Source organism: Bos mutus, chromosome 26 (genome assembly GCF_027580195.1).
Source record: "Bos mutus isolate GX-2022 chromosome 26, NWIPB_WYAK_1.1, whole genome shotgun sequence".
Lineage (NCBI taxonomy): Eukaryota > Metazoa > Chordata > Mammalia > Artiodactyla > Bovidae > Bos > Bos mutus.
The window spans coordinates 30,790,692-30,817,192 of NC_091642.1; the positions used below are offsets into that span (position 1 = coordinate 30,790,692).

At 45.1% G+C, this 26,501-nt stretch overlaps 2 protein-coding genes across 4 annotated transcripts in view; one reads left to right on the forward strand and one right to left on the reverse strand.

The window, feature by feature from the left end:
• The window catches only part of DNMBP (dynamin binding protein), a 120,349-nt gene extending 109,110 nt beyond the window's left edge, over nt 1-11,239 (forward strand). For all 3 annotated transcript variants that reach the window (XM_070364001.1, XM_070364002.1, XM_070364003.1), the window contains 6 exons: nt 1,177-1,305; nt 3,070-3,402; nt 3,755-3,934; nt 5,357-5,555; nt 7,728-8,269; nt 9,484-11,239. In XM_070364001.1, the coding sequence (XP_070220102.1) occupies nt 1,177-1,305; nt 3,070-3,402; nt 3,755-3,934; nt 5,357-5,555; nt 7,728-8,269; nt 9,484-9,669 (1,569 nt within the window). In that variant the 3' untranslated portion in view covers nt 9,670-11,239. The remainder of the gene's footprint in view (nt 1-1,176; nt 1,306-3,069; nt 3,403-3,754; nt 3,935-5,356; nt 5,556-7,727; nt 8,270-9,483) is intronic.
• A 7,851-nt stretch (nt 11,240-19,090) lies between these two features.
• Nucleotides 19,091-26,501, reverse strand: part of ABCC2 (ATP binding cassette subfamily C member 2) — a 72,518-nt gene continuing 65,107 nt past the window's right edge. The window contains exons 31-32 of the mRNA XM_005892063.3: nt 23,796-23,990; nt 19,091-22,099 (exon numbers count right to left, since the gene is read on the reverse strand). Of these exons, the coding sequence (XP_005892125.2) occupies nt 21,970-22,099; nt 23,796-23,990 (325 nt within the window). The 3' untranslated portion in view covers nt 19,091-21,969. The remainder of the gene's footprint in view (nt 22,100-23,795; nt 23,991-26,501) is intronic.

Sequence of the window (26,501 nt, forward strand, 5' to 3'; positions counted from 1 at the left end):
CTGGTAGCTGAGATGATAGAGAATCTGCCTGCAGTGCAGGACACTTGGGTTTGATCCCTGGGTTGGGAAGATCCTCTGGATAAGGGAATGACTACCCACTCCAGTGTTCTTGCCTGGAGAATCCCATGGAGAGAAGAGCCTGGCAGGCTACAGTCTACAGGGTGGGAAAAAGTCAGACACACTGAGTGACTAGCACTTTCACACTGTTCTCAACAGTGGCTGTATCAATTTACATTCTGGACGCACTTATTTATTGATTTAATGTTCTTTTCTTATTGACTTATAGTACTTTTGTATATGTTGGAGGAAATAGCCTTTTATTTGAGATGATGGTTTACAAATACCACACACACACCCCTGTTTGTTGACTTTTGAATTTGCTTAAGATTTTTCTGTGTGTAGAAGAGTTTTATTTTTGTGTAATCTAATAGAACTTTTATGGCCTCTTCATTCTGTGTCATACTTTAAAAGGGCTTTTCCATCCCAAGAAAATTTTTAAAATATCTCCTATGTTTCAGTACTTTTATCATTTTATATTAAAGTCATAAATCTAGCTGAAATTCACATTAGCACATAAGGTTTGAGGTAGGAATCCAGCTTTTTGCTTTTTATCTAGTTGTCATTAGCATTTATTGAGTAATCCCCACTTTTTGATATGCTTCCTACATTTTTTTTAAATAGCAAACTCTCCTCATTTTAAAATTGTGATTAAGGGGACTTCCCTGGCAGTCCAGTAATTAAGACTCTGTGCGTCCATTGCAGGGGCTATGAGTTCCATCTCTGATTGAGGAACTAAGATTCTGCATGCTGCAGGGGGCCAAAAAAAATGAATAAAAATTTGATTAAAGATCAGGGCTTATAAGACTTTTCAGGAGCACACTGGCTTAAAGTGAGAGATTTGACCAAGTATATTTCCCTTGCCTTAGGACTCTTCCCTACAGTTCCTCTAATTTTGTTGTCTCCCTATTGACCATCCCCCCCGCCCCCCATGTTTTCTAAATACATAGCAAGTGTACACTGGAGCCCCCAGGTCTTAAAAGGCTTGTCTCCACAGCAGTGGGTGACAGCCCTTGGACAGGCAGGTCAGTTTGGTTCCCATTGCTAACTGCCATCTAGGGTGGATGATGGAGGCCGGAAGTTCTGTCTGGTCTTACCCGTGTTTGTACTTGGCCGCAGGAATCAGCATGTGTGAAGGTGGTGGCTGCCGTGAGCATGTGGGACGTGTGCATGGAGAAGGGACACAGAGACTTGGAACAGTTCGAGAAGGTGCATCGCTACATCAGTGACCAGCTCTTCACAAACTTTGTAAGTGACTCTTCAGCCCACTTTGCTTGCATCGGCCCTTTTCCCAGGGTTCTATCTAACATCCAGCTCTTGGCGAAGTTCATGCCGTAGAGACGTGCTTCCATGGACCAGGAGTCCTTGTGCCCTGTAGTTAAATTATATCAGGATTTTATATTCAGAATGTGGCTTTCAGTCAGTCAGCTAAAAGGACAAGTAGGACCTGCATGTATGCAAAGAGATTTTTTTAATAGTTAGTGACCAGCCCAATTTCAGGCGACAAAGGAAAACTAGGAAATTTAATCTGGTATCACTGTTGATAACTGACCAAAAGAAAACAACTAAAGGATTCATGATTTTAAAAGGAATATTTCGGCACAGTTAATAGTTTAACAAGTAGATCTTTGAAATGGCACAAACTACTTTATAAAGACTACTAAATGTCAGATTGCTTGGGAAACTCTTAATGGAGAGAGAGAGAGATATCCTGAGTAGAAATGGATGGGCTTTGCTAGGATCTTGGAGGTCTCTGGATGCTTGAGGCTAAGAAAACATGATAGTTGGGAAGCTTACAGGTATTCTGACTGTAGCATCTTCGTTAAAGTTTACTAAGTACCTATTTATGTTCTTTTTGTATCCATATTATGCCCTTGATATCTATCCCTTTAGAATTAGGCAAAAATCTTTGAAAAGTGAAAACAGATTATTATTAAGTAGTTATGAGTAGAAGATATGATGGGTGTGTGAAAGTTTGTCTACCGCAGATTTATGTAACAACTAAATCTTTTTATTTTTTATTGACTTATGGTTGACTTACAATGTTGCGTTAATTACTTCTGTACAGGAAAGTTACTCAGTTATGTGTGTGTGTGTGTGTATTTAGTCTTTTTCATATTCTTTTCCATTACGGTTTCTCACAGGATACTGAATACAGTTCCCTGTGCTGTACAGTAGGAGCTTGTTGTTTATCCATTCTATATATACCAGTTTGCATCTGCTAATCCCAAACTTCCATGTCTTCCCTCTTCCACCCCCTTCTGCCTTGGCAATTACCAGTCTGTTCTCTATGTCTCTGATGTTGTTTTGTGTCCTAGATAGGCTCATTTGTGTCCTGTTTTAGACTCCACATATAAGTGGTATGATACAGTGTTTGTCCTCCTGACTTAGTGTGATAATATCTGGGTCCATCCACGCTGCTGCAAATAGCATTGTTCGTTTTTAACGGTTGAGCAGTATTCCACTGTGTTGTGTACCACGTTTTCTTTATCCCGTCATCTATCGAAGGGCATTAAGCTTGTGTCCATGTCTTGGCTGTTGTGAATAGTGCTGCTATGAATACATGAGGATGCACGCATCTTTCTGAATCCTAGTTTTGTCTGGATATTTGCCCAGGAGTGGGATTGCTGGATCATATGGTAATTCTATTTTTAACAATTAAACCTTAAGTTAAATTCAGGTTATGTGTAGACATGTACACATAAGTGATACCAGACAGGTGGTCACATCTGGGTTATAATGCAACATCAAGTTAATGTAGTTAAGCATTTGTCAACAGCTGTGTAGCTGTTTTGCATACTCTTTGGTGTGTGCAGATTGTTGGGTGAAGAGTTGCAAGCTGAGAAGCTTTGTGTGCAGACATCTGGTATCAGGTAGGCAGAACACTGTTGGATCTGCACAGGTTTAGCTTGGAGCAAAGCAGGTGGTGCAGGATGTAACAAAAGCCACCTGGAGAGTATTCTAAGAACAACAAATTTGAGACTGAACACCGTGCCTTTCTCATTTTCACAGAAAGAGAGGACAGAGCGGCTGGTCATCTCTCCCCTGAATCAGTTACTGAGCATGTTCACAGGACCCCACAAGCTGGTGCAAAAACGCTTTGATAAGCTTCTGGACTTCTATAACTGTACAGAACGGGCAGAGAAGCTGAAAGACAAGAAAACCCTGGAGGAGCTGCAGTCGGCTCGGAACAACTATGAGGCCCTGAATGCCCAGCTGCTAGATGAGCTGCCCAAGTTCCACCAGTACGCGCAGGGCCTCTTCAGCAACTGCGTGCACGGCTACGCTGAGGCCCACTGTGACTTTGTGCGTCAGGCGCTGGAGCAGCTGAAGCCACTGCTCTCGGTGAGACCCTCCCTCCCCATGGAGGAGGGGACTCCCAGGTTCCCCCCAAGTTTTTTTGGGAATACATGTCAGGGTTGTCAAGCTATTATTAAGCTAGGCAGGTTAACTATGTCACTTGGGTCAAGCCCATGGGGAACTGGAATTCTTGATGCCTTGACAGTGCTGGAAATCCCATGGCCTTGAATGGTCTCTTTCCACACTGAGCTACCCTGGAGGAGCTGGGCCTGTGGCCCCCTGGCTACAGTGTTGGTGGCTCACACTTGAGGAGTTTCAAGGAGACTGTGCCTGTCCTGGGGTCTTTTACGTGTGTTCTTTTCTCCCCTCTGTCTCTGTTCTTGTGCATGGACTCCAGCTACTCAAAGTCACCGGCAGGGAGGGGAACCTGATTGCCATCTTCCATGAGGAGCACAGCAGGGTCCTGCAGCAGCTCCAGGTTTTCACCTTCTTCCCAGAGTCTCTTCCCACCACCAAGAGACCATTTGAGAGGAAAACCATGGACCGCCAGTCCACCCGAAAGCCGCTCCTCGGCATGGTGAGTGGAACCAGCGACACTCATATGGCCTGGTGGTTAAGGTGTGAACTCCTGAGCAAGACCGCTCGGTTCAGATCTCAGTTCTGACAGTGACTCACTCTGTGTCCTTGAGCACATGCCTCAGTTTCCTCATGTCTAAAGCACCACTAATCGTTCTAGCTACATCATAGGGTTGTTTTGCGATTTAAATGAGTTAAAGTATGTAGAGCACTTAGGTGTTGGCCTGGCACATGGTAACCATTATTCGAGTAAGCTATCATCAACGTTATTGATTGACTCAGCTCTGTCTCTACCAATTAACAATTTAATGAATTTAAATATTTTATAATAATTGGAGAACAAAGGTTATTGAGTTCAAATCTGTCATGTGTTCATTCTTTCTTTACTTACTATCACTAGGCACCAGCAGTGTGCCAGCTGATACAGACTTCAAATGCCCTCTGCAGAGCATTCTTGGGCCTAGTCTCTACAGTGAAAGGAGTTAATAAAGGATTAATATTAATACTTTGATCAGTCAATTAAGGTAACTGGTTTAAGGATATGTTAATTCTGCCAGGCTCCCTATTTTTGATCATGTATTGGAAAAGTTATCATCTGATATATCAACTGCCAAACAGTTATTGGCTGATCACTTTTTACCTGGAGTTATTTTCATTTTGAACTCAATTCTTCCACATTCTGAAAAGTAGGGTAAGCCATATGGGGTCATAATCTACAAGACTGCTGATCTGTCTGTGCTTCAGTATTTTTGTCCCATATAATCCTGTAGACTGTAGAGCAATTATCTTTCAATTAAAAAATAAGTTAATTTAAAAAATTTTTATATGATTTTAAAGTGAGTGATAGTCACTCAGTCGTGTCCAACTCTTTGCGACTCCATGGACTATAGCCTGCCAGGCTTCTCTGTCCATTGGATTCTCTAGGCAAGAATACTGGAGTGGGTTGCCATTTCCATCTCCAGTGATCTTAAAAAAAGGGTATCACATTTTTTGTCACTTTACTTTTTCTTATTTTATGAATATTATTTGTTTTTAAAGATGAGAAGCCAAGATAAGGAAAGTCTCAGTTGTTTAGAATCATATAGCAGAATACAAGGAGACCTACTCATATTACTTAGATATTTTGATTCTTTAGGTGGCAGTTTAACCACATATTTTTATCATAGGATAACAGAGCTAAAACTAAGGATGTGTTAAATTTTTTTACTCTAGCTGTAAAGGCACCAAAACATGACCTAAGAGACTATGGTTTTTCCCCAGCCACACAGGCTGACTCAGTGGAGAAGCATGTGATAGGAGCTGGGAGCAGCTGGCTGTAATTGCCTCCGTTTCTGAGACTGACAACATACGTGATTACATACAACTGCTGGGGTAACAGCCACGGAGGGGTTTAGATGATGGTATCTCTTATATTGCCTTTCAGCCAAGTTATATGCTCCAGTCGGAAGAACTTCGAGCCTCACTCCTGGCAAGGTATCCCCCTGAAAAGCTCTTCCAGGCAGAACGGAACTTCAATGCAGCCCAGGACCTGGATGTCTCACTTTTGGAAGGTGACCTGGTGGGTGTGATCAAGAAGAAGGACCCCATGGGCAGTCAGAACCGCTGGCTGATTGACAACGGAGGTAAGAACAGTAGAGGACAGATTGTTGTTGTCTAGTCGCTAAGTTGTGTCTTGATTTTTTGCAACCCCATGGACTGTAGCCTGCCAGGCTCCTCTGTCCATGGGATTCTCCAGGCAAGAATACTAGAGTGGGTTGCCATGCCCTCCTCCAGGGGACCTTCCCAGGGACCGAACCTGTGTCTCCAGCATTGGCAGCATTGGCAAATTCTTTACTGCTGAGCCACCAGGGAAGCCCAGACACAGATTACCATGACTCTAAATGAGGAAAAGAGTGATTTGGGCTGTGCCTGAATCCTGTGTAGGCCAGCAGAAAATATGAGTCTTTGATTAAAGGGAAAATAACCTTAAAAGTTTTCTCCATCTAATGCTCAAGTCATTACAGAACAAAACCAGTTTTTGATTTTTTTTTTTTTTTTAAATTCCAGAGAAGACTCTGGAATTACTTCACTTGCAAGACGCCTTGTTTCACCTTTACAGGCAGTGAATCCTGCCTGAAGGGTCCTTTGCCCTCTCCATCGCTGAGTGAACCATAAGTTCTTTACATGTGTTTTGTGAACATATGAATTTAAAACTTGTAAGATAGGGTTTTTTTGCCCCCTCCCCGCGCCCCCCCAAACATAATTTTACCTCATGACTATTTAGGAAATGACTTTAAAAACAGCTCACAGCTTTTTTTTCCCCTTCTTTCTGGTGGGAGTTGGGGTGGGGAAGGGGTACAGAATTTTTTTGTAAAATACAAAGAATAATGCCAATCCATGATTCTTTTTCCACAGTTCCAAAATCTGAAAAGCTTTGAAAATCAGAAGGTTTTTTTTTTTTTAAAGAACTAATTTGCCCAAACCTGCCGTGATCTGAACTTACTTGGTGACAAAACCTGAACAGATGATGAGAGGCTGTTTATGATCCTTACTTTTTCCCTTTTGGTGTGACTAGTCATGTTTTGCTACAGAAACCTGAATGGGTTTGACTATGGGGTGTTGACCCAGTTCTAAATCTCCAAATCTGAATTCCATAATACATCTGGCCCCAAGTGTTTTAGAGAAGGATTATGTCCTCTGTAATAAACACCTGTATTCATACCATGAGAACTGAAAATTTTAATATTTCTCAGTTTCTTTAAAAGTGTCTTGTGGATTTTTTTTCTCCTTCCCCAGCTCCCTATTCCGCTTACCCAAAATAATAAAGATTGAACTGGGAAAGGCAGGACAAAGGAAGGGGCGCCCAGGGCGATGGCAGGTGAGAGCCACTGATAGACCTATGTCCTCTTAGTGAAGATTCAGACTGTTTGAGCTACCCTGTCCTTGGGTTCCTAGCTCCACAGTCCTGATGACTAAAGTGGTAGCAGGAAGCCCACAGCATCAGGATCAGCTCTTAGACCCTCCACCCCTTGCTGTCTGCCTAGGGGACTTCTCACCATCACTCAGAAAAGAGAACACATGCAAGCTGGCTTTTTTTTGGTTCCAGGAAACACACTGACAATCACGACAGAGATGACCCTTGCTCAAGTGGAGGTTACATACTCCAGGTCCCTGCCTAACAGATAATTCTTTCTTATTCAGTATTATAGCAGTTTTTCCTATAGGTCAGAGATCTCAGTTTCTAATTTGTGCTTAAGGTTTTAGCTGAGGGCCCTCTCTGTCCTCATCTTAGGTAATTTATTGACATGAACACGTGTTAGATGTGTATTCTAACTAATATAAGCAGTTTCCTACTCTAGTTCTCAGTATTCCCACCACATTCCTAAACCAGGAGTGGAGAGGGCAGGGAGGCATATGGGAGGGGCTCTGTCAGGCTGAGGATGGTTTTTAAATCCCTTTTAACCACACTCTATGGACTTGAACACATCCTTAGTGAAGTCTTCCCCTTAGCCTTTGCTCCCACGGTTTGGCGCTCTTGTTAAAATGTCTTCATCTGCTCATGCTCAGGCGTGTGGTCATTTTTGTTACTGTCTCTCAATTCTCAGCAAATCCCCTTGTCACTCACCTGTTGGGCCAACAGCCACAGCGTCTCATCTCTGCCATCCGCCTTGCGCCCTGGGATGGGATGGTGTCTTCTCTTTGTCTCCTGACATATTCCCTCTCAGTATTGACCGTAAGCCATAGTTTCTCCTCTGTTGATTTCCTCCCGGCTCCTCCCACGAAAAGCTCTTGGTGTTTGTTTTTCCTCCCGGCAGTCACCAAGGGCTTTGTGTACAGCTCCTTCCTGAAGCCCTACAACGCGCGCCGCAGCCACTCCGACGCCTCCGTGGGCAGCCACTCCTCCACCGAGTCGGAGCACGGCAGCTCCTCCCCCCGGTTCCCGCAGCGGCAGAACAGTGGCGGCACCTTGACCTTCAACCCCAGCAGCATGGCTGTGTCCTTTAGCTCAGGGCCTTGCCAGAAACAGCCTCCAGATGCATCTTCCCAGACAGAATTTGACCAAGGAACTCTCAGTGCCTCCTTGAACTCAGAGGGCAGTCCTTCCAGATGCCCGTCGGACCCAGACTCCCCCTCCCAGCACAGGCCTTGGGACTCGGGCGATGCGGTCAGAGACCTTCACCAGCCTGCCCCTACCCTGAGGAACTCCCGAAACCCCAGGCATCCAGAAATGGCTGGTTCCTCCGTGTCAGGGCGTAACGGGCAGAGTCGAGACCTCGTAAAAGCAGGCGCAAGAACAGCACTGTTTCTGGACGACAGACATGAGCAGCCAGAGAGTAGCGAGGCTGAAGGCAACCAGGTGAGTGCGCCCGGTTTCCATGGTTACTGTGGGGCTTGTGGATGCAGGGGATGAGTTCTCAGGAGTGGGCGAGGCCTCACCGGCCTGGGGGGCTGACCCTGGAGATGGGCCCACAGATAAATCCATAAAGGATTTCCAGAAGCTCACTGCTGTGAGAGTGGGCAGCTCCACCCTTCTGGACCTTCGGTGGCTGACTCCACAGGCTGTGGTTTTGTGGAGCGTTTACCGGCTGTTACCATGAAGCTTTGCATCCTCTTCCAGTGCACTGACTCTTCCCATTGGTATAGTCTGCTGTTTAACTCATCTACTGAGTTTCTCATTCAAGTGACTAAATTTCTAGAATTCGGGAATAGAATTCTGATTCTGTTTCAGTTTTTCCTATTCTTTTTGTAATGGCCCCTTTGTATCATAAACATTTTAAACCTGCATATTTTAAAGCCACTTTCACGTCCACAGCTGAGGAATCCCTCAGCTCACTTGCAGCAGTGAGTCTCCAAGTGTGTCTTACCTTTGTCGGTGAGCTCTTTGTGGCTCTGACAAGCCCAGGACACGCATCCCAGCTCTGCAGCCACCAGCGGGCTGGTGGAAATGGACCAGGAAGTGGCCCTTTCTGAGATTCTGACTTTGTGCAAGGATCTCAGTTCTAGCCTCACCAGCTCCAGTCCTTGAGCACTCTTGGGTGTGTGTTCATCTCTTTGCCCCTGCGGGCCTCACGATTCCTCCTCCTGATCACTGACCACCACCCTCGCTTTGCATGCTAGCCCTGTTATGGGCACCTAGTGAGTATCCTTTCTTTCTTTGGGATTAGATGTGGTTTTTTTGTTGTTTTGTAAAGATTTTTGAATACAGAATTTCTGTGTTAGGAGTATGAAAGAGCATCCTTATGTCTCATCCATCTTCCATACTGACTGAAGCTTTTTTCCCTTTTTAAGGCAACTCTGAAAGAGTTAAGTGAATTTTGGTTTTCTTTAAAGCTGTCCTATTCATTATGGTAGCCATCAGCCATATATAGCTATTTAAGTTAGGTAAAGTTAAAATTTAAGTTCTTTCATCTCACTAGCTGTTATTTCAAGTGCTCAATGGCTGTGTGTCTAGGGGCTGCCATATTGGATGGTCCAGATACAGACGGTACCCATCACCCTGGGAAGTTCTGTTGGGTAGCTTTGCTCTCAGATGTTTCGCATTTCCTAACTCACTTTCTCTCCCTCTCACAGGTCTATTTTGCTGTCTATACCTTCAAGGCACGGAACCCAAATGAGCTGAGTGTGTCAGCCAATCAGAGACTCAAGATCCTAGAGTTTAAAGATGTTACAGGAAATACAGAATGGTGGTTAGCTGAAGTCAATGGGAAAAAGGGTTACGTTCCATCCAATTATATCCGCAAAGCTGAGTACACCTGAGCCTGTTCTGCTTCCCACTCAACCTTGCTGCCTTCACTTCCTTCTGCTGAAGGGTTCTGGTATCCGCCAAGAGGGCTCCTGCTCCTGAGACACTGGCCCTGCCACATTGCTTAACCGTGGCACAGTGAGGCATAAGTCTTGTTCTCTTCGATTGGGTTGTCAACCTTGATGCTCACTAGAATCTCTAGAATTTGAAATGGACCCGGGTGCTTAACAAGTGATTCAGTGACCGTGAAAAGAGAAGCAAGTCCTGGGGTCAGCCTTTGGAAATGAGAAATTTCTAATCAGAAGACCAGTATCCAATATATGCTAGAAGCTGTGCTGTAGCATTAGAAGAAGTTGATGTTGGTTGTGCCATATTGAGTGGGGTGGCCCCATGCTCCATGATCAACTGACCGGAAACCAACTTGGATGAATTGTCTGGGAGCCCTTTCAGGCTGCGCCTCTGCATGCGGCAAGAAGTTCGTCAACATTGTACCAAATCTGGTGTTTTAAAACCTCAGTGTCTGGCACATATTTGCACACACACCCCTTATTTCTAAACATCCCTAAAACACTGCCATCTGTAATCTTTTTCTTATTTATTTCGCCACATTTCCAGATTGGGCAAAATTCAACTATTGAGTCAGCTAAAAACGTTCATTTGGGTTTTTCTGTAAGATCTAATGGAAAATCCCAGACGAACTTTCTGGCCAACCTAGTACTTCTTTCTCCTTTTAAAAATGTTTAGAATATTCCTTTCCTCTGAACCTTCATATGAAAGGTTCTCTTCCCATTAGGTGCTATTCTCCACACCTTGCTGACACCATCTCTATACGGTCTGTGTATGATGATGTTTTCTGGCTTCTTTCCTGAAGCTCAATCAATAGCTGATAGACTTTCTTGGGAGAATGGAATCGGGATAGCTGATAGACTTTCTTGGGAGAATGGAATCGGCGCTCCCACTGTTCCCTGCGGGGGATTCATTCTGCAATGGGCTGAAGCCAGTGAAGCCCAGAGGGAGACTGGATGCCTCTCCCCTTCCTCCACACTACTGTCCACAGATGAAGAGAACGTAACACATGTTTATCTCATTTGAATCTGGGTAAACAGTCCAGAGGTAGCTTATCCTAGACTTGGAAATAAGCATTTTCTGTTTCATCAGCCCCCCTGCTTCAGAGACCATGGTCTAAGCCAAACAGAATCTAAAGTGCCTGATTGTACCTCCTCCACCTCAGGAAGATGTTTACTGATCCTAACACTAAGATCCCCCCTGAAGTTTGTATGTGAGCAGGGCTCTTATTCTTAAGGTCTGCCCCAGATTGAAAGCCTGCCTTGGAACAGGAAATCAAGAATTTTGTCTTGCAAGAAAGGGCATGAAGAACAGCTTACAGCCCTTGCTCCTCTAAATGCACCTTCACCTTAAAGTCTTGATGAGTCAGGAGACACCCGGGGGATCCTTGGCCACCCCGGGGTCTGCTGGTCAATCAGAAGGCAGCAACGCAAGAGTCTCTCATGAATAGTGTTTATATCTAGAGATGTTTATATTTAAGTAGTTATTTTATAAATAAAAGCATTTTAAGGGCCATAAGTATGTTTTCTTGACTTTCTTCCTGGTTTAGCTTGAACCTTCTCATGTTTCTGGGGGTACCTTCTTGACGATTCATTGATGCTTAGATTTCAAGAAATGGGAGAGGCTAAGTGAAGAAACTCAGGTCAGGAATTCCTTTTCAAATATGATTTCAGCAGAAACAGTCTATACTTAAAATATGTCCATGCTGCATTTTAAGCCATTTCGTGCAGTAAAATCCTAGCAAAACAGAAGAGCTGGGAATTCTAAGAGGTAAGTATTTCGCAGCCATTACAGATATGGAAACTGATGCACTTGTGCTGAACTAACAGTCAAACCGCAGCTCAAGCCAGGTTGGGTGTGGGGGGGCAGGGACGGGGAGAAGTAGCAGGAGCACTGGCCAAGGTGGTGCCAATGAAGCAGTTGCCTGAGACTGTTAAGGAATGGAGAATGTGGGTGAAAGGTAGACTCTGGAGAAAAAGCTTACAGGCCAGCGAGGCTAACTCTTACATTACGAAGAAGGAAGATGGGGTCCGGTGACATTGTGACCTGCCCAAAGTTTTTGATGGAGCCTGAATCTAAACTTGGGCCAGGCTGAGCCTGTCCACCTTGTTCTGAGCCAGACTGACACTCAAGGGCATTGTGACCTTGGCAACTTCCCCAACCTGGGCTTCAGCTTCCTTATCTAACATAGAGATAATTTAACTTGTTATCTGCCTTCTGGGGTTGTGGTAAGGGTGGGATGAGTTAATACATGGAGAGTGCTGGGACACTGCCTGGCACAAAGCAAAGATAGCCCTGAGGTCCAAGTCAAGGAATTCAGATTTGATGAGAAACTCCTTGTTCCCTAAGCTTCCTAAGCAGATTGCCTGTTTATAGGAAAGCTTGGAGAAGGCAGTGGCACCCCAGTCCAGTACTCTTGCCTGGAAAATCCCATGGACGGAGGAGCCGCGAGGGCTGCAGTCCATGGGGTCGCTAAGAGTCGGACACGACTGAGCAACTTCACTTTGACTTTTCACTTTTCTGCATTGGAGAAGGAAATGGCAACCCACTCCAGTGTTCTTGCCTGGAGAATCCCAGGGACAGGGGAGCCTGGTGGGCTGCCGTCTGTGGGGTTGCATAATGCGAGTCGGACACGACTGAAGTGACTTAGCAGCAGCAGCAGCAGCAGCAGGAGGAAAGCTTAATGATAGCGGGATGATTTGAGGGGAGGACAGATCAAAGGTCAGAAAAATCTAAGAAAAGTTAACTGGCTTGGATTTCAGATTGCTTGTGAATGGGAAAAAGCAGCATCCTATAAAGGTACGAAATTAGAGAAATGATGGAATCCTTAACAAAGGGGAGATCATTGGGATGGGAGCAAGTTTATGAGAAGATAAATATTGTTTAAACATTAACATGTCTGCTAGGTCTTGCTTTTTCTTTATTTTTCTATTGAAATGTAGTTGATGTACAGTATTTCAGGCATACAGAAAGATGATTCAGTTATATATGTATCAGACTTTTTTCTACTATAGGTCATTACAAGATGTTGACTTTCCTTCTCTGTGCTAATACAGTACATCCCTGTTTATCTGTTGTATATATAGTGATGTGTATCTGTTAATTCCAAATCCCAATTTCTCTCTCCCCCTCTCCCCTTTGGTAGACCATAAATTATTTTCTATGTCTGTGAGTCTATTTCTGTTTTGTAAATAAGTTCATCTTTATCATCTTTTTTAGTTTCCACGTATAAGTGATACGGTATGATGTTCATCTTTTTCTGACTTAACATGATACTCTCTAGGTCCGTCTGTGTTGCTGCAAATGGCTTTATTTCATTCTGTTTTTGTGGCTGAGGAGCATTCTGTTGTATATATGCACCATATCTTGATCCATTCATCTGTTGATGGACACTGGTTGCCAGGTCTTCACTGTTTTGTAAATAGTGCTGCTGTGAACATCGGGGTGCATGTATCTTCTTGAATGAAGAGTTTTTGTGTTTTGCAGATACATATGCCCAGAAATGGGATTGTTGGGTCATGTGAAAGCCCAATTTTTAGGGTTGTTTTTTTTTTTTCATGTATCACTTTATTTTGAAGATGACAAATGGAAGTTGAAGGAAGGTTAAGCAAGCAGCTCTAGACCACACAGCTAGCAGATGGCAGAGCAGGGCTGCAAGGCCTGGGTTCTCCCGTTTACTGCAGGTACTGTAAGTAGGATGAGGTGCTGGCCAGGCTGCAAGCTGAGCTGCCTGTGCCTGGCAGTGCACACCAGGCAAGGTAGGTGTCCTAAGTGAGTTTTCAGTCCATGGCTGATGAAGATGCCAGGAAGTTCTCTGGGTTCTGCTCGGAAGGGCAGCTGCGCATCTCTTCCCTACTCAGCAGGCTCCTGTCCTTGCTGGCTCGGGCTGCCCCCCCACCTTGCCAGGGCTCTCCTAGAGGTCGCACACAGTGCGAGCAGCCGCTGCTGCTGCACTGGGAGACCAAGGGCTCCACCTACTGGAACTGTAGCCAGGCTCGCTTATCGTCCTCTTCCCCGTGTCCATCGTCAGTGGGGCTTGGTCAGGCTGGGAGAGGCTACTGGATGCTCCTCCTAGAGCAGGCCAGGCTGTGCTCCCCTGCCAGCCTACCGTCCTGTGCGTCCCTTCAGGTGAGGATCCTGCACATTTCCCCCCTATTTTTCAGTTTGTTTCAGGAACTTCCGTACTGTTCTCCATAGTGGCTGCTAGGTCTTGCCTGTCTAAGTGTGGTCTTCAGACCAGCAGCATCACCACCGGCGTAACCTGGGAGCTCACTGGAAATGCAGGCCCCACCCTAACCTTACTGAGTCAGGGCTGCAGGTGATTGGTATTCACGTTAAACCTGAGAAGCACCTTGTAGGCTGTTTTTTTAAATAGAACTGTCTACTATTGGAAAGGCACTCCATCGTGTCTCTTTGCAACCCCATGGACTGTACAGTCCTTTGAATTCTCCAGGCCAGAATACTGGAGTGGGTAGCCTTTCCCTTTTCCAGGGGATCTTCCCAACCCAGGGATCAAACCCAGGTCTCCCACATTGCAGGCGGATTCTTTACCAGCTGAGCCACAGTGAAGGAAAATTCCACGGACAGAGGAGCCTTATAGGCTACAGTCCATGGAGTCACAAAGAGTCGGACACGACTGAGTGACTTCACTATTGGAAAAGTGTGTATTAGTCGCCCAGTCATGGCTGACTTTGCAACCCCATAGACTGTAGCACACTAGTCTGCTCTGTCCATGGAATTCTCCAGGTATGAATACAGGAGTGGGTTGCTATTCCCTTCTCCAGGGGATCTTCCTGACCCAGCGATCAAACTCGGGTCTCCTGCATTGCAGGCAGGTTCTTAACCATCTGAGCCACTAGGGAAGCCTACTGTTGGAAGAGTAGGAATTACCAAAAAAAAAACCCAGGAAGGGAAGGGTGTCATCTGTTTCTGACACAACAGCAATTTCCAAATCCGGTTTGCCTGCTTGCTTCCTGTCATGAATGTGCTCCCTTTCCTGCCTGGAGGCAGCTCTTCAGTGATGCTTTCTCCCAAGTGTCCTCGGAGAACAGGGAGTGACGGTGGGAATCTCCTGTCGTCTAAAGTGTGTAGATTTCGGATCTCCCTCTCAAGATTCTTGTGAGAACAAATAAGATGATTCTGCAAATTTTTGTGAACTGTAAGCTCTAGAATTACATGGTTTTAAGAAAGGTTGAATTTTGTTTCACTCTTTTAATTAACTGTGAAGCTGGAACTCTGTGTCCATTCTGTTTCAGGGTCAGGAGTACAAACAAGCTCTAAAAGAACACAGTTGTGCTCTGAATTGTGTTTCACTTGCAGAACCTTAGCCCTAAGGACTGAGAAACCTTGAGTATCCTATAACTTACTCCTGAATCATCTCTCGTCATTACAACTCACAGGATTTTTCTTTTTTTTAAGTTATTTTTGGCTGTTCTGGGTCCTTGTTGCTGCTTGGGCTTTCTACAATTGTGGCGAGTAGGGGCTACACTCTAGCTGGGGTGTGTGGGCTTCTCACTGCAGCTTCTCTCGTTGTGGAGCACGGACTCTAGGTTGCAGCTCCCAGGCTCCAGAGCACAGGTTCAATAGTTGTGGTGCATGGGCTTTGCTCCGCGGCATGTGGGATCATCCTGCATCAGGGATCGAACCCATGTCTCCCACATTGGCAGGTGGATTCTTAACCACTGAACCCCAGGGAAGCCTAACTCACAGGATTTTAAACTCTCTCATCTGTTACGTACTGATGAAGCTCTCAAATTTCGCCTGGGCTGGGTAAGACAGTCGGCTCAGTACCACAGAGCAGGGCTCGTCTCTCCAATCTCTAGTTGCGTTGTTTCCTTTCACACAGCCCACTGTGGTTGTCAGGGGAGATCCACAGCAGTGCTTTGTGTGTATCAGCATGGGAGTTTCCTACGACAGATTGCCGCCCTTGCAAGCTGCCTAGGCGTATCTGTTCCTTACCACCACTCACAGGTGACCTGAAGGAGCAGATAGTGCTTTCCCAGAGGTAAGGAGGTAGTGGCAGGAGCAAGCAGTGTCTCCACTCAGGAACATTTTTTGGGAGCAAGCAGACTTGCAGGGGTCTACAGAATCAGCAGGACTGTGTCACAAGGGCTATCTGTTTGTCTGGGTGTCCCCTGGGACTCCAAGAGGAGTCAAGCTCTAGTCCTTCCCCGTGGCAGCCCTTCCCCAGGTCCAGGACCAGTGAAGCTGAAAGACCCCTATCTCTCATGGTCGCCTCCTGTCATCGGCATCACCGTGATTCTTGAAAAAAAGGACCTTCCTGCATCCTCTCAGGTGAGATCAAAATTTTACCTCCAAATAGGATTAAGCTGAATAAGATCTTTGCAATTTGATAGAAGGGGTGAGAGCCATGAGCATTGAATTCAATACCCACTTCCAGCTGGGCTTTAAAAGGTAGCTTTTTTTTCTTTTTTTAATGTATATTTGTGCCGGGTCTCAGTTGTGGCATGTGGGATCTTTGATTTTCTTTGTGACACGTGGGGTTTTTAGTTGCAGCATGCAAACTCTTAGTTGCGGTGTGTGGGGTTTGGCTCTCCGACCAGGAATCGAACTCGGGCCCCCTGTATTGGGAACACGGAATCTTCACCAAGGGACCAGTTCCTTGGACCACCAGGGAAGTCCCTCGCTGGACTTTAAAGATGACATAATCCTCTACAAATTCACTACAGTGGGATTCAGTGAAGGTCAATGAATTATTAAACTGACTTCAGTTATAGAATATTAGCAATTTCATCAGAGCTACTTGGACTTACGATACTGTATTAGCTTCATATCGCTGCTTTAGCAAATTACCACTACTTAGTATAAAACAACAAATTTATGGTCGGTTCTGGAGGTCAGAAATTTGAAATCAGTTTCACTGGGCCAAAGTCAAGGTTGGTAGGGCTCATTATTTATGGAGTCTTCAGGGGGAAATCTGTTTTCTTGCCTTTTTCCAACTTCTAGAAACTACCTATGTTTCTTGGTTCCTTATGGTCTTTTTCTCCATCTTCAAAGCCAGTGGCACAGCATCTTCTAATGTCTCTGTTCCTGTCATCACATCATCTTCATTCTCTTACAAGGATCCTTGTAATAACACTGGGCTCACCGGACAGTCTGCCATCTTATTATCCTTAATCACATCAGTGAAGTCCCTTTAGTTGTGGAAGGTAAATCCTTGAGGTTTTGAAGATTCAGTCATGGACATCTTTGGGGACCATTATTCTATCTGCTGCAGGTATGGAGCCACATGACATTTTTGAGGCAAACTATCTGAGAATGGAAACATGATCCAGTCCAGACTACACTGTTGATTCTAGAGCAGGAATTTGCAAACCTTTTCCATAAAAGGCCAGATAGTAAGTACTTCAGGCTTTTTAGGCCAGAGAGTCTCACAACTTCATTGTCAAAGCAGGTATAGAAAATACAGAAGCATGGTTGTGTTGCAAAAACTTTATTTATAAAAACAGCAGGCCTAATTTGGCCCTTGTGCCATACCCCTAACTCTAGGTTCCAATAAAACAAAAGGATTCTGTTCAACCCATTAACACTAAAGCCAAGTATGCAGAAAACTTTAGACGTTTTAATGAAGGAAAATGAAAAGCTAGCCCAAGTGGAATTGTTCACAGATTGGAACTAATAGACGCATCAGCCCAGCAGATGTTTATGGAACCAGGAGGCATCTTTATGATGCCAGAATGTAAACCCTGACACACCAGATCACAGTGACCTGCTGCTGGGTGCCAGCTAACGAAGGAGCCAGCAGTCAAGGGTGTTAGCACCAAGCACCAGGGGTACAACCAGAAAATACCTGGACAGTCTTTATAGATGGATACCAATAAGATTGTTCCCCAAACAGGAACAAGTGGCTGTGGACTTGAGCAACAAATAAATGTTCCAAAGACTGCTGCTCTGGTGGAACTGGACATCCACAGGACAAGTGGATCTGAAATCAGCAGTCATCAGGCAGAATGGCCAGATGGCTGTCATGGCAAGGACCAAGGTGACTGTCCATTCAGGACACTACCAGTGGGTCAACCAAAGGCTTGACTGTTAGAGTTGAGGAAAGGAAAACTAGTCTTCATTCAGTGAGAACCAAAGTACTCTTGAAAGAAATACTGTATACTCTTTTCTTTGTTTCCCCTTTTTTTCTACTTCTTTCCTAGGCAGTTGCTTTCTATACTGAAACAGTTAAATTCTATAGCATAACGAATTACTTGCATACAAAGTAAAAAGGAATACTGCGAAAATGGTGTGTTCCTACAACCCGGTTCTTTCCTGCATTTTTACAACTTTGTCTAGTCTTCAAACACTATGAAACCTTTCCAAAAGCCAGTTTAGTATCTAATCTGTGGAAAACATAAATCCACATTGATAGCTGAATATGGTTTTTGCTAACTAAATCTAAATTCTAGCAGTTTAGGGATCATCAGTGTTTGTGTAATATCGTTTGCCAATTTTTAAAGTCCACCAGTGTGCATCAACCCTGTTGCTATATTTTTATAAAGATTTTTTTGAAAATCTTTATAATTTTTTGATCCCCCCCCCCCAAAAAAAAAAGTGAGGACCTACTATATTCCAGCCACTGGAGATACAAAACAGTAAGAAATTGTTTTCAAGAGGCTCACAGCTTAGTAGAGAAATGCAAACAGAAAATTATCTAACAAAATAATAAGTTCAGTAAAAGCAAATTAAGTGTGCTGGGGAGCATTATTTAGTTGTAAACAACAGCCCCCCAACTCGTTAACTTAAGCAGAAAGGAAGTTTTCAAATGATGGTACGTAGCTCACTGACCCCCTGGGAGGGTAAGAAGCCACTTTGCATCTTCGAAGCCAGGAACGACGCTCGCTACTGGCAGCGTCACTGCGCCCGGCTGCCGTCCCCAGCACCGCTACCCCTGGATGACGACAGCGACTGTCACTTTGCGAGGAGAGACTCCCCTGCCCTGTGTCTCCAGCACCTGAGTCAACGTCTGGCACAGGTGTATCAGATTAGTGCAGCCTCGTCACAGGGCCGCACCCTGGGCTCCCACCCAGAATCTTAAGTTGGAGGAGCCCATGGAGAACTGGCTTTCAGATGCAGAGCTGCCCCACAGATTGAAAATCCACTGCAGTGCTGAAGCTAGCCTGGGGGTTGAGCGGAGAGGGAATCAGGGAAGGCTCTCAGGAGATGACTTCTTACTGAGTCTTAGTGAGTTAGAGGTAATCATAGGACTCCAAGCAGAGGGGATAGAAAAGGAAAAGGCTAGAGTCAATAATTGTGTGTGCGTGTGTGTGTTGGGGGGGCGGGGGAGGGGCGAATTTTTAATGTCACTAGAGCTTAACACAGAGAAGGCAGTGGCACCCCACTCCAGTACTCTTGCCTGGAAAATCCCATGGATGGAGGAGCCTGGAAGGCTGCAGTCCATGGGGTCGCTGAGGGTCAGACACGACTGAGCGACTTCACTTTCACTTTTCACTTTCATGCATTGGAGAAGGAAATGGCAACCCACTCCAGTGTTCTTGCCTGGAGAATCCCAGGGATGGGGGAGCCTGGTAGGCTGCCATCTATGGGGTCGCACAGAGTTGGACACGACTGAAGCGACTTGGCGGCAGCAGCAGAGCTTAACATGAGATTGGATTGGATGTTAGCTTTGTTATTCCATACTAGGGGATTTTAACTTTATTCTGATTGCTATTGAATGAAGGGTTTAAGCAGAGGAGTAACCTGGTAAGTTTTTCATAATAGATCACTCTGGTAGCTGTGGGTGGGTATACCTGAGGAAAACAGTCCTGGAGGCAAGGATGCCTATGCCCTTAGCCCAGGATGGCAGCGAGGAGAATCTGAACCATGGCAAGAGCAACAGGGGTGCAACTGGAAGGACTTGGTGGCTGACTGATCAGGAAAGAAAACCTGAGGATGCTACACAGGTTTTCATTTTGTAGGGCCGAGTGGACAGTGATGTCACCACTGGAGTTAGAAAGCACAGAGGAAGTAGAGGCTCTGCCAGAGTAGGGTGATTTGCCTGTTAGATGCCTGAAGGATATCCAGGCGATAATGCCAGAGGCAGTGGAATATATGAATCTCAACACTGGAGCACAAGAGGCTAGAAATGAGAATCATATGCGTAGAAGTTGAAACCACAGAGTGTATGAAGTCAATTACAGAGAAAATAGAGGAACTGGGGGAGGCGGGTCAAGGACAAAAACGGACTTAATGCTTCAAGGACAAGCGAAAAAGAGGACTTCAGGAGGCAAGTAGGAAAGAGCGGTCATGGTAAGTGGGTCCAGAGTGTGGACTGGGTTACGGAATCCTAGGCTAACAGAAGATTTGGAGGGGAGGAGTCGTCACCAAAGGTTTGGATCCAGGCTGCTCCGGTTCCCACCACCTTCACTGAGTCTGAGTCAGTGAAAAAAGACCGCTTCCCCTCTCTTGTATATGCATCCACAGGAGAAGGTCGATGAAAAACCCTCTCCCGTTATAGGAGAAAAAGGAATCATTAGATCAAATCAGGAGTTTGGTTTCTGGCCCTGCCTCTGCCATAAACAAGTTTTGATTGTGGATCTCATATAACCACGCTCAGTCTGGTACTTAGCTGAAGAACGAGAGACTTGGACTGCATTATCTCCAAGGTTCTACCCATTTGGTTAGGCAAGAGACTGAAATCATAGGTTAACAGAACAACATAAAGAATCATTAAATAGGCATTGGAGAAAGGGCCAAAGAGAAGCCAGTACCAGAGAGCTAGCAAATGCAAAAGCAGACATGACCCGTAGTACCGTGGGAACAAAAAGGCAGAGGTTGGAGGCTCTGAAACTGAAACCCAGACTTCCCAGAAGGGGGCGCTGCTCGCCGGGTGCTGTCATGACCACCCCGGTTTTATGAGTATTAGAAAAACTGCCGCTGTGGGGAAACGAGCATTGCTAGAGTGATGCTGATGGGAACAGCAAATAGTAGTAAACAAGTCTCTTCTTAATCCTGCCTCACAGTTTTCCAAGTCCCTTATTTAGGAAGTGTAAGTCTGAGCATCTCAGTCAACAAATGGCTACATTGATGAATGAATAAAAATCTTCCAAAATTGCATCGCTGAAATGGAGGTAAGGAATATGTTGAACCCAAAATAATGTGACACAAAAAAGCCTGGAAGAAGGGTCATGTGTCAAGGCTCCCAGTGACTGCTGAAGCCTGGAGATCTCAACTGCTGTGCAAGCTGGCTCTCACACAGGATTGTGGTCTGAAGTCCCACCAACCATGTTTGGAACCTCTTGGTGGAGTATTTAACTCAAATTGTTTCAGGGTAACGCCCCCAGGTGGCAGGCAAACAGGTTCACAGTTCCTCTTAAGAGAGCTCAGATTCAATTGAGGCCTCAAAGCATGTCCACGGGTAAAATGCTAACACAATATTGCAAATCAACTATACTTCAGTTTTTTAAAAAATGCTAAGGAGATCGAGCAGTTCAAGGTGAACGTTCACAAGGCATCCCAGAAGATAAAGCACTGTGCACAAGAACAGCAGACACCACCATATGGAAACCTCAATAGTAGCCAGGGAAATATACACTTAAAAACCTCAAGGAGATACCAGTTCACACTCAGCAGGTTGGGGGGAGAAAGGTTTTAAATTGGCATTACCTACTATACGCATTTAAACCTATGCATACCTCCCATTGCTACACGGTCTGCCTAACTCTTACACGAGTCTTAGGAGTTGTGTACCAGAATGCTCACAGCAGTACTGTTCATAACAGGAAAAATAACAAACCCTGGAAATCACCCCACTGCTGATCAACCTAAATTGGATAAACTGAGGCCTGTTTCACATACTGCTGTACTCCAGAGCAGTGAGAATGAAGCAGCCTCATTACGTGCTTGGACATGGATGAATCTCAAATATAATATTGGACAAAAGAAGCAAGAATACATGCAGTGTGAGTCAGGCCATTCACATTAAGGTTTTTTTAAAGATATATGTTTAAGGAAAATGGTAAGACCAAAATGAAAAACAAAGGAATAATTATCACAAAATTCAGATGGTGGTTTCTCTGGAGAAGGGTGGGTGGGTAACAAGGAGGAATGATCAAAGTGGAGTCATCACGGGGTTTCTGATGTTGCTGGTAATACTGATTTTTTTTTTTTTAATCTTGGTAAGGATGTAGGTGCTCACTTACGATCCTCCTTTAAAACATACATTTAGCACACACTTTTATATGATATGCTTCACAAAAAATAAGAAATGATCTAAATAGTCCTCTAACCCACAAGACTTGCCCTCAGAACGTTGTACTGTTCGTATTTTCAATGCCAGCTTCTTGGGCCATAAAATAAAAGGGGCCAGGGTTTTTCAGCAGTTCTTCAGGGCTGTCATACTCTACAATCTTCCCACTGTCTAGGACCATTACCCTGAAACAGAAAAGAAAGTCTTAGAAAGCAGCGTCTCAAACCTTGGCATTTTTTAAGAATAACCAGGACTTACTAAAGTCGTGGTATTGTTACCAAAGTGGTTGCCCCAGAATCATACCCCTGCCCCTCCCTTGAATGGAAACCAATTGCTCTTATCTAAGTTTCAGGAGGACACTGCAAAGAGAAAAACAAGAACTGGTTGGAACCAACTAGACCTAAGGTGGTGAAAGATTTGATTTCCAGTAGACCTTGGGTCTCATGATGTGCTCACTGTAATATATTATTGTTGTTGCTCAGTTGCTAAGTCATGTCCAACTCTTTGGAAGCCGATGGACTGACTGCAGCAGGCCAGGCTTCCTCCTCCTTCACTGTCTCCTGGAGTTTGCTCAGATTCGTGCCCACTGAGTTGGTAATGCTATCTAACCATCTCCTCCTCTGCTGCCCACTTCTTTTGCCCTCAGTCTTTCCCAGCAAGTTGGCTGTTTGCATCAGGTGGCCAAAGTATTGGAGCTTCAGCATCAGTTCTTCCAATGAATATTCAGGGTTGAGTTCCTTTACTGGCCGACTGGTTTGAATTAGCATATGCTAAATGATATACCTACAAGCACCTGAGAAGGACAGTTGCTATGACAACCAGAAAAGCCCAGAAAGGACTGAAAAGGCGGGTTGCATGAGTTTGGCTCCAAACCACAACCTTGGTCTCAGATACGTCATGAATATTCCTCCCACTCTTTCCAATTCTTTCCCTTTCTACCTCAACTATCCTATGTACTTGGTATCTTCTTTGGGGTTGAGAAAGTTGATTTGCCAACTAATTTCCACTTCTCCATTCTTTGGCCATCGAATAAAGCTTATGCTGTTTCAGCCTTAGCATCACTTTTGTTATTGACTGGGAATCTGAGCAGAGAAAGAACCTCCTTGGCTGAGACGAGGAGTCTGTGGACTAGGACACGAGCACAGGTTAAGGTGGCCAATTCGGAGGAGCCTGGTGGGCTGCAGTCCATGGGGTCGCTAAGAGTCGGACACGACTGAAGCGACTAAGCAGCAGCTGCATGTTTATTCATCGCAGGCTACAGAGGAGCGAGGGTGAACCACAGTCATCGGCATCGGCACAGAGGGGTTCTATGTGGAATACGGAACAAAACAGTATAGGAATAGATGCAGTATGTCTATTCACGTAAGCTTTTTTCTTTTTTAAGGATACACATTGTTTAAGGATCAGTTCAGTCGCTCAGTCGTGTCCGACTCTTTGCGACTCCATGAACTGCAGCACGCCAGGCCTCCCTGTCCATCACCAACACATTGATTTAAAAAGGGAGTCTATTGTAATTTCAAGATTACTAACTTTCAGTCGTCAGAGATAGAAGGAATGGAAAGATTCTGTTTACCAGGGAGCAGCTGAGACCCTATATAGTCCAAAAGGTCTCCGGATCAACATCTGCCACTCCTGGCTTGGGCCTCCACTGCCCAGACTTGGCTAATAGTTACACACAGTTTCCCGTTTTACCTTCAAGACAGTTCCCTTAACCCTGTCGGCCTGATGTATAATTTTGGGCAAATTACTTGAAATCTCTCAGCCTCTATTTCTTCACAGTAAAATGCTGGTGGTTAAGCCTTCTGTAAAGATATCTCACAACTGATGCTATCACTGTTGACCAAGGGTTAAGCCAGGCTATGAGGCTGTCTCCTTACTCACTTGTCACTGTCCATGATGGTGTGCAACCGGTGGGCGATGGTGATGGTTGTGCAGTGGGAGAACTCAGTTTGGATGGTCGTCTGGATGAGCTGATCTGTCTCTAGATCCACCGCAGCAGTGGCCTCGTCCATGATCAGAATCTTGGATTTCCGAAGCAGAGCCCTGGCCAGGCACAGTAGCTGCCTTTGCCCTATGCTGCAGCAATGGAGGAAACCAAGCATTAGCCCCTAAGGACCAAGGAGTGACCAGGCTTGAGGGTCTGAGAGGGTACATTTCACGTTCCAGATCAGACTTTCAAAACCCATATACCTCTATTCTGTTAGAATGCCTTACCCTCTTCCGCTAGCTGTTCACTGTTGCCAAGGGCAGTGTTTTCCAAACCTTTAATTAGAAGACTCACCACAGGTACTTAATTAAAAAATTCATACTTCTGGTCCCTATTCTGAGAATGGGGAGGAGCCCAGGAATATGTATTTTTTAACTTTTTGTTGGACTATAGTTGCTTACAATGTTGTACTAGTTTCTGCTACACAGCATGGTGAATCAGCTAGACATATACATATATCCCCTCTGCCTTGGATTTCCTTCCCATTTAGGTCCTCACAAACCTGTGAGGGCTGTACAGTTCCCTGTGCTGTACAGCAGTTCTCATTAGCTATTTTATATACGGAGAAGGCAGTGGCACCCCACTCCAGTACTCTTGCCTGGAAAATCCCATGGATGGAGGAGCCTGGTAGGCTGCAGTCCATGGGGTCGCGAAGAGTCGGACACGACTGAGCGACTTCACTTTCACTTTTCACTTTCATGCATTGGAGAAGGAAATGGCAACCCACTCCAGTATTCTTGCCTGGAGAATCCCAGGAGCGGCGGAGGCTGGTGGGCTGCCATCTATGGGGTCGCAGAGAGTCGGACACAACTGAAACGACGCAGCAGCAGTATATATATATGTCAATCCCGATCTCCAAATTTATGCCACCGCCTCTTCTCCCCTCATATCCATATGTCCATCTTCTACATCTGTCTCTATTTCTGCTTTGCAAATAAGTTCATCTGTCTTATTTTTCTAGCTTCCACATATAAGTGATAGGTTTTGTGCTGACTTCATTCTGTATGACAGTCTCTGGGTCCATCCATGTCTCTGCAAATTGCATGATTTTGAGAACATGTATTTTGAATACACCCCAAGAGACTTTCATGTTTAACAAGTTTGGAAAACACTAGCCCAGGACTAGTACCTTGCATTTAGCTACAGTACACCAGCAACAATTTCAAAATAAGACGGCTGCCACCAAGCTTGCTTCAGCAGTATTTGACCCGACATCATTACTATAGGATGACACCACACAAGAATGCCCCAGTGGCATTTCTTAGTGCTCTTAGTAAATCCATTCCTTATTTTAATGTGTAATTCTAGCCTCAAGTCTAATTTGTTTGGGGCCTTCTGCCTTGATTAGAGACCATTGCTAATGAACATCTAATGAACATGATGATGTCTTGGTGTGAGATGCAGTGTATGTGGAATTCGAATATGCCTGTAAGATGCAAATGGCTTTAATTTGCTAAAAGCCAGTAATGAAAACTGGACCTCTTACTTACATAAAGAAGCTTTGGGAAATGATGTGGAGGAAATATTCAGGAATTTGCTAATTGTTCTTTCCTGCCGTGGCCATTAGGGAACATATTAAACAGAGGGTGGCCAGACTAAAGTTCTGTAATTCCCTGCAAGAAAATTTCTGCAGGAGATGAGAAGTCACCCAAGATGAACTTCCAGTTTTTCTATGTAAGAACACAGATACTGCAAAACTGTTTACTTAACTTCCTGCCTGGTTCACTTGGACTTCATAGTAACAGGCTGCTGCTGAGGCATCAGTTTGGCTTTTAGCTGTGGACAGCTTGATCTCCAAGCTGACTGATCTCTAGTTTCTGATCAAAGGATTTTAAGTTTCAACACCTGCTCCCCCAGATCTGAAATTAAGGCACTGGTCATGCCACGTGTCTCAGCATGGTCCAAGAAGGGTGTGACTCCGGTCTTGGGCCCCATCAGATCCTGCCAGATCGGCCCCCATGGCCCTGCACACCTCAGGCATTTATTGTGCAGAATTTACTTGTCTAATGTCTGTCTTCTCCATCGCACGGAAGTTCTAGGAGGGCATGGGTATGTCTATGGCATTTTCCTCTGTCTTTCCAGTAGGTGCTCAATATATATTTGTTGACTGAATGTTTGAACAGCATTTTTAATAGGCCTGAAGACCTACCTCAGTTCTGCTAGTTCCCAGATCTGTGGCTGAAGGAGAACAAACAAAGGGTGTTCTCCACCAGGGCTCGTAGGCATTCCTGGGGCTGCACACTGGGATCAGCAGCGGCCCTGGTTCCACTGGTATAGGGTACAGCCTGGGCACAGGACTTTGCCTAGTGATGCTAGCGTGCCGCCTACTGAGAACTCAACCTGCTCGTCATTGCTTCCCCTGCTCTAGTGTGCACACAAATCACTCAGGGCTCCTGCTACAGGGGAGATTCCAGATAGTAGGTCCAGAGTCTGAAATTCTGCATTTACAACAAGCTCCCAAGTGAGGCCAGAGCGGCAGGTCCATTAACTCAGCTTCTGAGCCTTCCCTTCTCTTTTGAGCTTCAGCTGCTAATGGTCTAAGCCCTGCTCACCGTGCAGGGACTGCAGGAAGACCCACCCTTGAGCTGCTGGCTCTGGCT